This window comes from Cyprinodon variegatus, unplaced genomic scaffold, assembly GCF_000732505.1.
Source record: "Cyprinodon variegatus isolate N-32 unplaced genomic scaffold, C_variegatus-1.0 Scaffold420, whole genome shotgun sequence".
Lineage (NCBI taxonomy): Eukaryota > Metazoa > Chordata > Actinopteri > Cyprinodontiformes > Cyprinodontidae > Cyprinodon > Cyprinodon variegatus.
This window is the reverse complement of record NW_015150873.1, coordinates 160,152-177,844: the sequence shown is the minus strand read 5'-3', so window position 1 is coordinate 177,844 and position 17,693 is coordinate 160,152. Positions and strand designations below refer to the sequence as shown.

Genomic DNA, 17,693 nt, shown 5'->3' with positions numbered 1-17,693 from the left:
ATATTTAAATTAACTTTGCTTTGTGTTCTCACAGTGAATTACTGAATAGCTAGATGCATGACCAATATAGCCAATAACCTGTTTTTCTTTTCTTTTCTTTTTCCATTACACCAGAGAAAACAGAAGACAAAAGAAAAAAAAATCCAAATGTCTATTTTATTTTCTTTGAAGTTTTTTTCTATTGTGAAAATTTTATTTAAAAACTAAAACTATTTCTTCTTCTAATAAAATCCGGCAGCAGATACATGCTATGCGCCATTCCTGAAGGCTTTGATTAAAACATCCAGAATAAACTTCCGTTCCAATATTATTTAATTTGTACACTTATCTAACCTGAATGTGTGATTCTTTTAAGAAAGCATGTTTGATGTTGAGATTGAAAAAGGAAAGCTTTTAAAACAAAAAGTGCTGTGCAATAAAACATTTTTTTTTTTTTTTTTGTCTAGGCTTCCATTGTTTAAAGGAACATCAGTTCTTTACCAATTGTTTTTGGATGTGTTTTAGCTGATAAATTAACTCTGTGTAATACCATTCACTTCAAACATTTAATTTGTTATATTTTTGTTGTTGTGCAGTTTTATAGCATTTTTCACAGCTTGACTTTCATTGCTCTTTAAATTATAGTCACCTCCCAGAGAGGATGATTGGATTAAAAACTTGTGTTTGAATGCAGTATATATCAAAAAGAAAAATAAATTAAATTTTATGAAAAAAAGAAAAGGAGATTGGATTTTTGAGACATATCGCTCAACCCCACATACTATAAAAAAAATATGTCTGCAATTTTTTTTTTTTTTTTATCCCCATGGTATTAAATGCTATAGTTTGAATTGTTAATATCATGACAACCCTAATGCACAGACTGTATAAATCCTTTTTAAACCTTACTGGTAGGGAGGTGAGGTTCCAGATTAGAGCATTCCCTCTGAACGATCAATGCCCTGAGGAAATTACAATCCAAACAGGAAAGAAAGACAAGATGCCATCCATGTCCTGCTGTCCAAAGTAACACCCTTATGTCCTACTATCAGCAGAATTGATAACATATACCCCAAATAAAGACTAGTTACCCTAAAGTTTGTTCCTGTTAGAAGCTAAAGTTTAGTGAATGTTGTTTGCTGCATCTCTAAATAATTATAATTACATTTGAACAAACCTCATCATTTTAGTGAGAACATATTGTTCAGAATAAGGTCATAATATATGCATCTAATTAATAAAAAATGCTACATATTGGATCTTTGCTTTTAAGTTCCTAAAAACTAACATTTACAATGTCTAATCCTTTCACATTGAATCATTTCTATCTTTAAAGAGGAACTGGTACAGAAAGAATTCAATCAAACAAGTGGCAGGTCTAATAAATTAACTGTAATATTGAATTCTTCCATCGCTGATTCTTTTTTAACTGCACTCATCTTTTGTTCCTTCCTTCCTCTGCTCTGATTCCAATTGCCCTGCTTTTACAGGATGTATCCATGTAGAGTGACCAGCTCTAGGTTGCCCTCCTGAATTTAAGACCAGTTTTACTGGACAAAAAAAGCAAAACCTTCCCTGTTACAGCATCTAAAGTCACAACTCTAAAGTAAAACCAGGTCACATTGAACCTTTTTCTTCACCAAGGCATTGTTATTGAAGAGAAAACTTTAAAAAAAAAATGGTGCCCATGAGAGGGACATGAAAAAGATTAAACAAAACAAATTAAAAAACAATTAAAAAAAGACAATGTCCCTGTTGAGGAAATATTCTCTCCTGTATTCAAACGATATTTCTAAAGAGCCTTCCAATGTTTTTGATAAAGTGCTATCAAATAAATAATCTAAAAGGGAAGCCTGACAGGACCAGATTTATCTGTTTAAACAATTAGATGCAAATATACACAAAATGGACATCCTGTTTATTAGGTGGAACGTTTCTGCGTCTAAGAGTACATTTTTTTTTAAATGCAAAATGTGTAGATCAATCCCAAAGCAAAAATATAACACCTTTCAAAGATATTGACAGAACCTGAATTGTAATCTTTCAGAGTAAAGCAAGTGTTATAGTGAAATAGGCAGGAATGCAACTTGGCTGTGAGGGATGGAGGTGGCAGGATTATGCTGAGTGGTTGTTGTGCTACAAGAGGAAATGGTGCAGTGTGCAACATAGAAGGCTTCATAAAAGAAATATTGTTACAGAGGATTTAAAGCAAGAATTCAAAACACTAACCAGGGGGGTAAAGCTTGAGTACAAATTAATCTATTAATCTTCCAAATCAATAATGACTTTATAATTGATAACTATTCCATCAGATTAGTGCCATTGTTTTTACGAACAATTCTGCTCTTAAAACGTACTAGTATGCATAAAAAAAGGCTCCAAAGTCTAGAAGAAGAAGGGATTCAGTGCTTTCTTTGTCTTGAAAGAGAAATTTATGACAATAATACGAAAATGTTATTGCATGAGGGCCATTGTTTGTTTCCCCCCCCCATGACATCAACAGGACATAACAGGGACAGAAAACAACATTCATATTTAGCGTCAAAAAGTAGGAAAAATGGCTGAATGCGTATTTTCATATTTACAATTAAACTTTGAGTATCAGCTGTTTTTACACAGACCAGCATGTCTCACCTGTTTTAGGATTCAGAGAGTCACACTGTGAGTTGTATAAGTGGACAAACTCTTGGTGTCTTTTGATCAGTTGGTCCCGAGACCCCTGCATTGACAGGTGGCAGTCCTTCAACCTCCTCTTCAGCTCTTGCATTGAAAGGAGATTGTACACTACCTTGGCCATGGGACGCACAATCGTGCCCTGAGAGCTGAAGGAGACAAATTAGCAGTTTATGCACAACAACAAGCATCATTCAGCTATTCCTGGGATGCTCAAGATCATAATTGATCTTAAAGTCATAATTGAAGTGCAAGGTTAATCAATGACAACACACATGTGAGAATGTCACAACGAATGTATATAGATAAACTACCTGCAATTAATCATAATAAAAAGGAAGGTCTAAAAAGGGGTTGAACTTCTGCACTAACTGAAGCACATTAATGGTTTGCAAATCAACAATGAAAACTGTTCCAAGGACAGTTCAAAAAAGATCAATTATTTTAATGATGTCAAAGACTGCATATTGACGTAGTCTGCGGTCAAGATGAGGACTATGACGTTCAAAGCTTCTCTGGATCAGGAGCTGAAGAATGTAAATATAATTCAAAGCTAAGACGAAGACACTTTAACTATATCAACACAAAATATTTTTAAAAATCAACAAAATTTACACCGATCAGGAATAAAAGTTTGAAGTTATTTGTTGCCAAAGCCAGAAAGGTGATACTAATAAACATAAGATTAACTAAATAAAAACGTGCATCGCAAAGGAGCACCATGTGGCTGAGGCAAACACTTCATTTTACTGTGCATTTATTGTAGTTTTACCTTAGAGCCAATGATAGGATGTTAAAAACATCATGCTGCAGCTCATAAAAGCACACAGTATGTTTTCAACCTTAGTTATAAATGTAGAATTATAAAGTACTTGATTATTTCATGTTAAAGAAAAAAACAAAAAAGGTCTGCTAATGTTAAAACAGGCTTTTTAAAAATCAATTAACTAATAAAGGCACAAAGAACTACTCAAAGAAATGTTATGGAAAAACAAAAAAAAACAAAAACCTTGTAAATTAGCTAGTTTTTAACAAATTGTGTCCTTTCCTGCTTTTATTTTGTTTTTTAACTAAGTTAGTCCTTCATTTTAGTCCTTTCTCCACTGTAAAGGTTCAAAAAAAGACTTTAAGAGAAAACCAACACATAATTACACTATTACAAATGCAATAGTCGGAGTTTAACTATTTTAGCAGCATTATTAATAACTATAGCTTTTCTGTTTTAAATAAAAGGAGCTTGATAGAAAAAATTTCTATGTAAAAGAAAAAAAAAAATACAATCAGAAAACAAACACTCACTTCTAATCCCCCCCAAAAAACAACCTGCTGTCAATCATTTTACTTTCAGTGATTTTATAGAATGCACTTAATTGTAAAATAAAAAATCATATCCTAAGTCATTTACCTCCTCAGGCTTTCCTTCTTTTCCCCACTGGAAAGACATGTGTCCAGATGCTTGTTGATAAAGTGCTGCGGAACGCTTACAGAGCACACAGGACACTCAACTAGAAAAACAAGATAATAACAAAAAATAAATAAAGGTTGGGATAAAGGCTTTGTTAGCTTCTTAATCAACAATTCACACTAATTGATTATTTCTATACTTTTACATTGAATTTGGCAGTGGAAAACCTACATAATGAATTTTAACTTATGTTGTCAGGCAACATAAGTTAACATGTGAAATCGCTCATTATAGTCACCATAGAGCTCCGTCTAATGATTCTAATAGGGTAAAAAGTTCAAACAACAAAAACACCAACACCTAATGACACCTAGTAAAGATCAAAACAGCTCTTTAACGACAATACATTTATTACTGACAAAAAACATACTAACACCTTAAGAAAATACATTACTTTTTATAATACATATAATCAGCACCCAGGAAACAAAGCATTTTAAAAATTATTTATATAGTTAGAATAATTATCATTAATGATGTGAGTTTATTACACCCTAATATTACCTGCCTGTTGCGTATTGGAACTAATGTTTTCCCCAATAGTTTATCTAATTAGGACAGTTGCTCTGTCAGGATATACAGTTATCTTCATTCTCTATGTGGCAAAGATTTGGGAAAGGTGTCCTTCAGCTAAGAACAAAGTGTAATATTGTGATACGGCTGGAGCCATGGATGTCTCCTCATCTGCGAACGTGTATGATGTAATGATGTGATGATGTGGCGGGCTGAAGCTGTATAAAATGCTTCTTTGTCGAGGGCGCTTCACAAGAAGTGAGCCCGGTTGGTAAGCAGCTGCCTTCTGTAACCCTAAGCAACTTCTCTGATCCGAGATTTCGAATTTCTATCAAAATCTGTGGTCATGTCTTATGGTTATTTAATACATATATGTTATGAAGTGTTATTTAAAGAGTTTGTCCAGAGTGATGTTATTTTCAGGACAAAAGAACCGGAGAGATAAAGCTTTCAGGTGTAAACATAGAGCTTCCCTTTAAACAAATAGATACACTACAGGTTATTATAATAATATAATTATTAGTATAATAAGTTACAGCATTCTACTTGACAGTCAAACCATTCTAACTTAGAATCCCTTAAATTAAACGTATAAGCTCTTTTACTCAAGGAAAAGGGGGATAAAAAGACATCTGAAAGAATTCGTCTATCTTTAAGAGCTACAGGAATCAAATTGTCCCAGTATGAGGTTAAGCTAAAACAATCTAAGTAACCGAGAGTTTAATGTTTGGGTATTTCATACCCAAGGTGGGACAACATATTTTCTCAGAAGTTCAAATTGTACCTTGGTAGATTGAGAGCTTTAAAAAAAAAACACTATTTTGTAGAATACTTTTTGGTGGCCTGAGAACCCAAAGCTCACCGAACCCAGGAAACAGTCCCTTGAAAAAGCACTGGAGATATTTGCTTTTTAATTATTTGCCGCGGCAGCTGTGTGGTTGGTCCATCAGTGGCTCTCCTCGAACGATACAACTTATTCAGGTCCGATTGGGAACACCATTTGTTAAAGGAAAGCTCGTGTTTACACCTCACTATCTATTTTTAAGATGCACAACACTGAATAATTACAGTTTAAACCTATGCAATATTTGGTATTTTTACACTTCTTAGGCCATGGATTTAAACACTAACTTCTATTACTGCAATTGGCCATTTGGATGATTTTTAATGATCTTTTATGCCATCAGTGGAAACAAGTAAGATTGTGGAAAATGTTCTCTCCTTCTAATTGACAATTTTCAGTGCTCAGGAAGTGAAATATTGAAAGTTTTCGTTTTTGTTTTTGTTATTGTGGATCGAATACAGAAAAATAATACTCAGGTCAGACTTTACAGGAAATCACAAACTTTTAGGTCAGGAAAAGGTTCACTGCGGAATCTCAAAAAACTTATAAATAAGCGTAATCATCTTATTTCATGGAGGTTTAGAAATTTGCACCATTTCTACCATGTTAGAAGCTGTGGGTGGTATCATTAAGTGTTCCCATATCTGCAGCTCTAAATGTGCTTTCACATGACTTTTCCATATTTTCATGCAGTGGCTTAAAAGGTAGAAAAACTGAGCTGAAAGGGAGCAAAAAAGCAGCTGAAACAGGGCAATGTGTTCCTGGTAATGTAAAGTTAAAATGGCTTCACCTTTGAGTATGGGCTTTACATCTATTGAAGGTGATGAGGAATGCGCCTTCTCGGAGCCGGTGTGAAAATCTGTATCCTGCTTGTTCACAGACATCAGAACCTTGATAGATGGGTCCTCTGCATCCACCGGCTCTTCCTTTATAACCACTGACATTTGAGCTGTTCCAGAATGTAGGTCAGAGCCCTTTACGCTGCGGCTTGGTGTTTCCTGTACTTCTTCCAGCTTAACATCCTGATGGGCTTCTTTACCAGGTGTCCTGGGCTTCTTTTGGAAAAAGTGACTTAAAATGGAGCTACTGGACTTCTGGGACTTCTGAATTGGGGTTTTGCATTTGACAGCTGAAGCTGGGGTCTTTGGTGATATAGGAGGAGATTCAAAGTTTGCTTTTAACAACTGCTGCCTAAAAAAAAGGAACAAAAGCAAAGCAAATTAAAATCTGTGTATTATTTAAGAATAAATATGTAAATACCCTGATGCAACTTGATAAAACAGGTACAATACATAAATAACTAAAAATAAAATCCAAAAACATCATCTGGACAGGTTCTCCGTTATAAAAAGTTTTTTCTCTTTAACCGTTTTACAATTAAATTCCAGAAAGTCAAACTTTTCACTAATCATATAAACTCTGTGGATGAATACAAAAAGTTTTGCATGAGAAGCTTAGAAAAATGGCAGATTGACTTTCTTGGACTGTGACGTCTTTGTCTCAGATGGAGGACAGGTAGAAAGTGAAAAATAACATGATTTAATCTATCCTTAAAAAAATAATTAAAAAAAAGAATAATTTACAGATACTTATTCAAGTCACAATTGACTCATTCCCATTTGCCCAAACTGTTGCCCTACTTTAGCTGTAGGTCACGCCAAAAAGCATTTATTTTAAAGATATAGTACAGGACATTCAAGAATTTTTGAAAAGACCCACCCTTTCCACTTTAATAAAAAAAATGCACATGCACAACCCTTTACCCGCTCCCTAGAGAGAACGCCTATTAAATGTGTGCAAGAGGGTGCACGTGTTTGAAAGTTTATGTTTGCATCGGTCATACAAGCTTACTTTCCAAAAGAAGATTTGCAATTTTTCCACTAGAGTATGTCAGACTCACCACTGGTAAATGAAAATGGGGACGAGCACATAGGACGGCCTTACATAAACATATCACCAGAATGATTGGCAATTAGGAGGAGCGCTTATTTTGATGATCGACCCGGAAAAAGAACATCCTCCACTATACCTTTAGGAAAATGCTTTTACTGATTTAAGAGTATATACATTCATACATGATATTGACACTTATACTGTTGGTGTTATACTGTTTTACAAAAGAGGGAAGTGACATGCAAGTCATGTTTCTCTAAAGGGGCACCAAACTGAGAATAAAAACTAAAAGCATAAATAATAAAATTGCCCAATAAATAAACCTTTTGATGATCAATTCTGTTCTGTTTTTATCCTCCAGAAACCTGCTCAAACTAAATAATTTTGCCCTAATTAAGTAAGCTGAAGATAAATCTCTCCTTTTAGATATTTTTTTTTGCCCTTTTCCTAGCATCGGTATCGAGTTTTAGTATTGCGACAACCCAACCAGACACACAAACAGGACTCCAACCACCTATCGGGTGAAAGGGAGGAACACAAACTCAGACCCACGCCAATATTCATCAACAATGTTGAGGTAGTTTCAGAGAAACAGACTTCCGAAGCATAATTTGCAAGTGACTCTAAAACCCCAAAATACTTTATGACAAAAATTGGTTCACAAAAAAAAATGACGAGCTCCTGCACAAACAGAGTAAAGTTTACGCTGTTAAATGTCAGGAGGACCGTGAGCAGCCAGCGGTCAATATTTCAGGGATGAGGATGTTCTCATTCAGGATAGGGAGGAAAGTTGGTGTGTGACAAAAGCAAAGAAAGCCATTTTTCTGAGGAGAAACAGGGGTGGAGGGGCTTTAGTCCAAACGTTCCCTCCTTGCAGCATCACTGAATATTAATCGGACCTCTAGGAACAAAATGCAGTCATCCAAGTACTAATGATCGGTCATGAGGCTGATGGTCTTCCTTTGCATGTGAGCAAACAGTTTTGATTCTTTGTTGATCTACTAAGGTACGGCTGAGTTTACCTGCAAGAACTGAAGAATTCCCTTTGAGAAGAGAAGAAGGGTTTTGACAAAACGGTAAATTAAGAGAACAGGGAGAAAACAGAGAAACCAATCGAGAGGACTTAGTCACCATTTTTTGATATATGTACATAATTCATGAGGGGAAACCATCTGAAAATCCTCATTAAACATCCTGAGCACATCTAAGAGGAACTTTCTGTACTAGTAACTGCTTGTGACATTTCAGAGAGCACTTCAAGGAAATCTGAACGAGCTTGGCTTTTTTTTCTGTGACTTGTCAGCTGAGCTAAAAAAGGAGACACTTTGGCCGCCGTCTTGGAAAAGTGGAAAGCAAACAAACTGCAGCGGGGCCATCGCTTGGCAATAAAACGCACTCAATGAGGTGTGTGATGTTCTGCTTTCCATATTTAAAGCTCTTTGGTGCTTACTGTTCCCATTAGAGCAGGTTCATGCTCATGCACGTGTATCCAGCGATACACACAAGACTGCTGTGATGTGGAAAGAGGCTCCTCTCATGACACATTTCCTGGGAGCATTCATCCGTAACACTTCATACATTCAGACAGGTACAGTCTATGGCGAAAAAAAAAAAAAAAAAAAAGCGACCAAAATCAAATGAAGGATGAGTTGTTAATCTTATAAATTCCTTTAATACCTTCCTGCAAAGGATCTAGAATCTATCTAATGATGAATTCACTGTTATTAAATTGTGCTAAAAAAAGACAAGATATAGCATTACAGCAGTGTATTTACACATTTATATAAGACTATTCAATACTTTCTCACTGAGTGTAAAGGTTCTCCCTTTTTATTATCAGAAAGGATTCAAGTAATTCAAAAGTAGTGCACTCCTGATTAAAGTATGCACCAAAAAACTTTTCTATATTAAGATAACAAAAGATTATCATTATTTTATAATAAAATAAAATAATAAAACATTATTTTAAGCACTCAACAGGGTCCCATGACTACAAGAATACATATATTATTTTACAGGAAATACTGTGTAGTCCAAATATTTGATAATTTTTAAAAAGCACTTTTATTTCCAAGAGTACTAACAATCATATCAAAGTTCTGCAGTAACTGGTTAACTCTTTTGAAGAGCTAAGAAATCAAAAATTGAAACTTTCCCAACACCCCGCTTTCTGTAGGATGTATAAATCTTGCAACTAAAGTATAATTTACATGTATTCGTTTAATTTGAAATTTGAAAAAAAAAAAGAAAAAAAAAGTTAAGCCAAAAATGTTGAAATATTTTGAAGTATTTCTCAAACAACTTTCTTAAACTAATCAGGCATACCCAAAGTCGGTCCTGAAAGGCGTGCAGGTTTTAAAGGTTTCCCTGCTCCTGCACAGCTGATTTTCATTGATAACTGATCAACAGGCTTTTGCTGAACTGCAATCACCAGAATCATCTGTGTAAAAGGGGGGAAAACCTCTACAACCTGGACAGGACAGGATCGTGCAGGACAGCGGCCCTCAAGAACCGACTTTAGGCATGCGTGGATTAGGGCGATGACAAATAGGCTTCAGTTTGACCCTTTTCTTCGCATTATACAGAAGTTCTATTTTCTGATTCTTGTGTGAAGTCAGTGAAAGGGTTTTGAGGTGCACTTGTAAATGGTCTTTGGTTATTCATCTTCAGAAACAGTCGCCAAAGTTCTTTTGTTAATGCCTCAATGGCGACAAACTCAAAATAGTCAAAGGAGAAAAATTGTGCACCGGGTCACACCTGTGCCCACGCCTGGAGAATTCGACCCAAATCAATAACCTTAAATAATAGAGCGTATAGATGTAACTTTAAAAAAATAAAGGAAAACTTATTTTATGTCGATCAATTTTAAGGTCATGTACAAAATTCTGGCATATATATATAAAATATGGCAACCAAAAAATCAATTGAACAGAACCGGAGTTTAACGATGTAAACTTGAACAACGCGCCTTTAAATAATAGACAAATAAATATATACATATATAGTCATAACTGATCCTGCCTTTCATAAAATATAAATATCTTTTTAGAGATTTCAGTAAAAGTTTGTAGCAGGAAAACTAAATCCCTGTTCAATAAAAGTATTTTTTTACCTAAATCTATCTATCCTTCGATATTCCTTTTTTAATTTTATCTATAATAAATCATAATCTATATGGTCTTTTTAGATAAATTTTTTTGGACATTTTAACAGATATACCAACAAATCTGATGGTGACAGTTAAAAAAAGAGGAGTTTAAAAGGACTTACTTTTTATCTTCTAAACCGACTGTGGCAGAGATGGCAGAATCTATCTATTTTGAGTTACTGTTAAAAAATGGTCTTAGTTTGACATGAACTGATTAAAAATGGAATCTATGTTTAGATCAGCCTAAACCCCTGTATTTCCTGATAAAATATGAGCTCATCCATTATTTATTACTGAGATAGAAAGGAACACACTCATCCTAACAAGATGAAGATCAGAAGTATGTGCAGGGCCTGTAACTTTCTATTAAATAAAACAACTGTCATTAATTGGGGCTGAAATTGAAAGTAAAGAAAAGGGAAAAAAAAAAACTTTTAGGAGTGAATCCATTTTTAACATGAAAGTGTTTAACAAGAAACTTTTGCATATACTCAAGATTTTTACTCACAACCAATTACACAGGATGTTCATTTCAAATAACGTTTGTGGTGAAATAAAAATAAACGGAAAAAATAACAGCAAAAAAGTAGATAATTGTTGATACCCCTTGTTTGATGAAAAAAACCCACAATGGTAATCAGAAATAACTTGAAGCTGACAGAAGTGAAAATGGATTTAAAAAATCTACAAAAATGAACAATTGAAAGACAGACATTGTTTTTTTAACCCTGCTCCAACGGAATAATTTTTAAAAATGAACTACTGAAACAGGGCTGGATAAAAATAATGGAACATCAGAAAAGACTGAAAATAATGTAACCAAAGGGACATTTTAAATCAAGTTGTAACTACTTTTTGGCGTCACATGTGTCTATGAGTTTGTAGTCATTCACGAGGCATATATATTGGGGTTCAGGTGGTCACTGTGCTGTTTTGGGACATGGTGTGTACTACACTCAACATGGACCAGAGGAAGAGAAGGAAAGAGTCGTTTCAGGAAATCAGAAAAGAAATTATGGACAAACATGTTAAAGGTAAAGGCTATAAGTCCGCTTCCAAGCAGCTTAATGTTCCTGTGACTATGTTGCATATATTAGGAAGAAAATTGATGACAAAAAAGTCAATGAATAGACAAATAAAAAAAATAAAAAAAACTGCATTCTTCAAAATAAGTATTTGAACACATTGGTATTTTGTAAGTTCTCCCACTGAGAGGTGTCAGAAATTGTCATCTTATGTGCATATCCACTGTAAGAGACATAATCTAAAAGAAAATCCAGAAATCACAATGTATGATATTTTAATTATTTATTTGTTTGTTAGATTCTCTATTCAGTTTATGTCGTGAGATTGGCCAGGCCCTGCCAGAACCTTGATATGCTTCTTCCCAAAATCTCAGTACATGGCCCTGGTCATCCCTTCTTTAATTCAGTGCAGTCGCCCTGTCCCATGTGAAGAAAAACACCCCCAAAGCATGATGCTACCACCCCCATGCTTCACAGTAGGGATGGTGTCCTTGAAATGGTACTCATCATTCCTCTTTCTCCAAACACAGTTAGTGGAATTATGACCAAAAAGTTTTTCTGGTCTCATCTGACCACATGACTTTCTCCCATGACTCCTCTGGATTATCCAAATGGTCATTGGCAACTTAAGATAGGCTTTGACGTGTGCTGGTAAAAGCAGGGGAATCTTCCATGCCATGCATGATTTCAAACCATGACGCTGTAAGGCTGATTTATACTTCGAAACTAGGTTATCTGCGTAGGTGTCGCAGTGAACAAAAACAAAATCCCCACCCCCTCCGCAGACACTCCGCTTGTACCTGACCGCCGTCATCATCACGCCGTCATGTCCCTCTGTTGTCGGACAAACTTGCCCCCACTTCCTCACTGTCTCGGCCGTACCTAGACCCACAGCGTCACGCTTCAATATTGAGCATAAATCAAAAATGTCTGTGTCAAGCTCACTGTGACACACTGCTGCAGGGAGTATAACCAGCCCTTTAGAGTATTACCAACAGTAACCTTGGAAACGATGGTCCCAGCTCGTTTCCGGTTATTGACCAGCTCCTCCTGTGTAGTTGTGGGTTGATTTCTCACCTTTTCTTAGGATCAATGAGACCCACAATATGCCTGGAGTCCCAGTCCGAGGGAGATTGAAAGTCATGTTTAGCTTCTTCCATTTTCTAATTATTACTCCAACAGTGGACCCTTTTTTTCACCAAGCTGCTTGGCAATTTCCCCATAGTCTTTTCCAGCCTTTTGGAGGTGTACAATTTAATCTCTAGTGTCTTTAGACAGCTCTTTGGTCTTGGCCATATTAGTGATTAGATTCTTACTGATTGTATGGGGTGGACAGGTGTCTTTATGCAGCCAACGACCTCAAACAGGTTTATCTAATTTAGGATGATAAATGTGTGGAGGTGGATATTTTGAAGGCAAGCTAACAGGTCTTTGAGTGTCAGCATTCTACCTGATAGACAGGTTTACAAATACTTATTTGCAGCTGTATCATACAAATAAATAGTTTTAAAAAATCATATAATGTGATTACTGGATTCTTTTTATTTTTTAGATAATGTCTCTCACAGTAGATATGCACTTATGATGACAATTTCAGACAACTCCATGATTTCTAAGTGGGAGAACTTGTAGAATAGCAGTGTGTTCAAATACTTAGTATCTTCACTGTTGATCCATAGCACGAATTTCTTTACTTTTTTTTAACCCATCTATTGTTTTCATTATGGCCTACAACCAAATGACCACTGGCACAAGCTCTATCCCAACCCAGCAAGGACGGACGGACTGACTTACAGATGAATGAAAGTAAAAGACTCACTGACTCCCAGACTTGTATAACAGGAAATTAAACACTGCAGCAGTGAGCGGCCTAACCCACTTATTCATAACCGTGATGATGATCAGAGGTTCCGTTATCGTCAGGGAGGTCCTTCAACGTGTTGATCATTCGACGTGATATAGAGGAGACAAATATTGCAGCTTATTGACCAATATCAGCACTCAAGCCTTCCCTCTGCCTTTCTTTTAACTGAAAAACTGGAGACAGTATTAAAGACACAGTGTGAACAACAACCACTGATGAACAGAAATGGGCCCATTTGTGATTTTATTTATTTATTTTTTATATCAAAGCAACCTGTGTTTTGAACTGCTGAAATTAAGCTTAAGACTCTTATCAGCTTCATCTGAACCACCTGCTATGTAGTGGTAGTCGGATGAAAGGATAACACACCAGCTATGTCCCTTGTTCAACCTTCAACCAATCAACGTCAGGACCCCACCTCCTCCGAAGCCAATCATCTTTCAAGATCCCCTTCATTTGGCTCCTAGCCTAGCCTCCCCCTCAGTCCAGTAAACTTCCCTAGGTTACTCATCCGAGTGATTCACAGCATTGAGGTCTCCAGCCGGGGCCAAGAACTTATTTCATTCATTTTAATCAATCTTTATTAATTGAAACTTCTGTGTGAGTTTCTCAAGGTTGAAATGAGAAGTATTTTCTTATTTCTCTCTATTGAAATTTATTTCCAACTAAAGAATTTATGACCTAACAGAAAACATAAGACCTGAGATCTAAATGTCAAACCTTTTTTCTTAGACTAGAGGAAACAACTTTATCCTCTATTCCACTGAAACTGTCCTCTACTGCTGCCATTTATCGCAGCCACTCTTGTCTAAATTCCACAGCGGGCCTTTTTTTTTTTTTTTTTTTTTTTTTTTTTACATTTGATGCTTCAACTCCACATCAATCTGGAGTGAAGTGGATCATTCTAACAGGAAGTCACTAGCTAAACAGCAAAAGTGGATCCAGTGGAGTTTTTAGTTTAACACTACATGTGCAGATTGAGGATCTCATTATTCTACTCAAAAATCAAAACAACATTGCCTGCAACTCCAGCACCACCAGAGAATAGAATCCTATGGATCACGAAATGCTTATTTTGGAGTTGGAAAAATACACAATTTTATATGACACGACTCTTCCATTTTGTAAAGACAAAACCAGAAAGAAAAAGGTCATGTCAGTAGATTTAGTGTTGAAGGTGGATAACATTATCTTCATCACATAAAATAACCACAAATAACCACTTTATTGTTCTATTTAAAGCCTATATGTATACTAATATTGCACCATGATGAAATCCTCATATGATCCAAGTATAACCAATCCGAGAAGCTCCATTGAAACACTCCGTTTGGAAAAGGGGGCCCGGCAGAACCTCTGGGTTAGTTTTCCGTAAGCATGAAAGCTGGTAGGAAGTTGCACCCATGAAGCAGGTACCAACTAGGGCTGAAACAATCATGATGAATCGATTATTGAAATAACTGTCCACTAATTCAGTAATCGATTAATCTAAAACATGCCTTTAGTAATGTAAACATTTTGCCTTTAAGATAAAAAAAAACTTTTATTGCCCCTTAATATCATCTATCCAGAACTACTCAGGTGGAAAAGTTTTAGTTTCACTTTTAAAAGTTAAGGAACTTTTTGCTATCCGATTACTTATCGATTAATCAAAAAAAAAAAATAATCGACAGATTAATCAATCTGCAAAATAATCATTAGTTGCAGCCCTAGTGCCGACTATAACAAGACAAGCTAATCTGAGGCCATTTTTCCATCTACACAGTCTACATGCCACTTTGGGAAGAAATCCAACTTTAAGCTGGTGTCTGAGCTTCCCATAGCCCAGCTCAGACACCGCCACCTACCCTGATGCAATAAAATATCACCCTAAGGCTAAAGAACACACATGTATGTTTAAAATCACTTTACATGGAGAATTGGAAAATTAATTTAGCTGAAGAGAATAAATCCCAAATGGATTTACAAAAAAACAGATTACTAGAGCAAATAACTTTTTTTTATCCTACTATGCTGTTACCTTGGGGACACATTGAGACATCCTGTCAATAACTGTAATTATATGAAATAACCATGGTTATCATTTTTCCTCTCAGGTCTTAAGGAGCATTAAAAAGAAGTGGAAAGGATATTGAGGCAACGGATTCGTGTTCATGGAGAAGTTAGATAGATTTTCTGCCCCGCTGCTGTAATTTGTGCTGATCTCGCTCCCGACACACATCAGTTCCAAAAATCTTAGCCATAATAGTACATCTTGGGGGGTCAATTTTAAAGCAACAATTTGTATAACAAATATCTTCAAAACTCCTGCCTATGAAACTTACTAAAGCTGGTTGAATAAGCTTAACTGCTCCATTGTTTTCTCCTCCCAAGCAGAGGCTCAGTGTATCCCACGCTGAGCTAATCCACATCTAAATCACCCCTCCGAATGAAATAATACTAATAGAAATCACTCCAGAAATAAAAACTACGCCATGCCTGACTAAAACAGTATGAACTGTTTTGCTCCTTGATGCAAATTTAGCTGTTTCAGAGAAAAAAAAACAACAACATTAAAACAGGAAAAGAAAAACTCCTTCAGGTGATGCTGTGTGCAGCAAATATGTTGCAGTAAAAGCTTCTTTTTTCATAAGAGAGCTCATGAGTTAGAGTTATCCCACCTTGCATCATGAAAGTTAACGACCAAGTCATCCAACAGGCGGTTGTTTCGAAGGTCCTGTTCGGTCAATGGCTATAAGAAAGACAAAAAGTGCTGCATTATGCTACAGTTTTGGGTGTCAATTACATATCTCACTCATAGAAGAGAAAATACAATAAAGTTTCATTTATTCCTTCAATTCCCCCTAAAAAGTCAAACTCATATCATGTAGATTCATTACACACATCTTCAGTGATATAGTTCAAGTTTTTCTTTCGTTTTCTTAATTGTGATACATGTTTTGAATATCACCTACTTGGGAAACTGTACTGAACCTCAAACAACTCAAGTCTGAGCCGCTCCACCTTACCTGCAAACTGTGAAGCCTCGACTTCCAAATGAAATGCAAAACTTTCTTTCATCTCCATGTGGTGGCTCCTGTCTACGCGTTGTGAATCTTCACATATTTTGAACAAGCTCTGCATCAAAATCCTCTCAAGGCTGCAGTTAACTGCAGTGCGTGTGCATTTTTTCTTACTTCTTTTTTCCCATCATTAATATGCCTCCATACAGCACGCTGAAGAGCCCAGCTTCATTAGCATTCACCTTTTGTGACCTACTTTCAAAGGGTCTCATCAACTGCTTGATGGTCAACCCAGCAGTCTCCTCACAACATAACGTAACAGAAAGAAATGCTTGAAATGTACCACTGTGGGTGTGATAATGGAAAAACATACAAAAATTTAAAATATATTTAAAGTCTTCCAGCTGCAATTGAATTATCAGATAAATATTGTTCCTTTATTGCAAATCCAAAAGAGAAAATATTTGGACATGTTATCAATGTTTTGAAAATGCCCTGTCCGCTATATTTTCTATGAATATGCAGACATGATTACATATATATATAAATAATTCATAATCATACTTACTGAGTTGCAAACTGGGCAAAGCAGCTTGTAGGAAAGAAACTTTCTGATGCACAAGGAGCAAACTGGAACATAGAAAACAAACAGATTTGTTTTAATCTCACAGAAAATAGATCCCCATTTTGTTTTGTTCTTTCAGATTTTCATCGAGCAAGTTAAAAAAAATAATACAAATGTTTTATTTAGATAATTATGTGCTTAAGGAAGCAGATTATACTATGCATAGGCAACTAATTGCATTTGCAATAGAAGACCAGTTTTACAAAATACAATTTTCTAATTCACAGCAGCTCTCACTTCGGTTCACAAATTGAACAAGACACCGACTTTCTCACCCCAGTCCTTTAGGAGGCATTAATACACTTAAAGTAGGAAAGAGGGAGTCGTAAAAGTAAGCACTTTTCCAGAAACAGCAACAGTAAAGTCCAGCGACATTAGACTGGATAAGCAAGCCTTTAATATCAGAAACCATTGAAACTCAAGTTAAACATCTACATTGTAATTGTTAGTGCAAGGAAAGATCAAAGTAAAATCACAATCAGAATTATGAATTTTAGCAAAAAAGGTTTATCCTTAGATTATAGTGTTGAAACTTAGATTGTCCTCTGTGGGCTTGTAGCTTAGACTGAGACATGCTGTTATTGTCACCTTGTATACAGTGTGTATACAGTACGAAATTTCATTTAGTACAGCTTTTCAGACGGTAAAGGAACAGTGCAAGA

The 17,693-nt window shown here is 35.7% G+C and overlaps 1 protein-coding gene and 1 long non-coding RNA gene across 3 annotated transcripts in view; one reads left to right on the top strand and one right to left on the bottom strand.

The window, feature by feature from the left end:
• LOC107093341 overlaps positions 1-17,693 on the top strand; it is a 48,639-nt gene that overhangs the window by 20,083 nt on the left and 10,863 nt on the right. The window lies entirely within an intron of this gene.
• rad18 (RAD18, E3 ubiquitin protein ligase) overlaps positions 1-17,693 on the bottom strand; it is a 49,901-nt gene that overhangs the window by 26,290 nt on the left and 5,918 nt on the right. For both annotated transcript variants that reach the window (XM_015388337.1, XM_015388338.1), the window contains exons 3-7: positions 16,975-17,036; positions 16,065-16,135; positions 6,265-6,665; positions 4,058-4,157; positions 2,614-2,801 (exon numbers count right to left, since the gene is read on the bottom strand). In XM_015388337.1, coding sequence (XP_015243823.1) covers positions 2,614-2,801; positions 4,058-4,157; positions 6,265-6,665; positions 16,065-16,135; positions 16,975-17,036 — 822 coding nt within the window. The remainder of the gene's footprint in view (positions 1-2,613; positions 2,802-4,057; positions 4,158-6,264; positions 6,666-16,064; positions 16,136-16,974; positions 17,037-17,693) is intronic.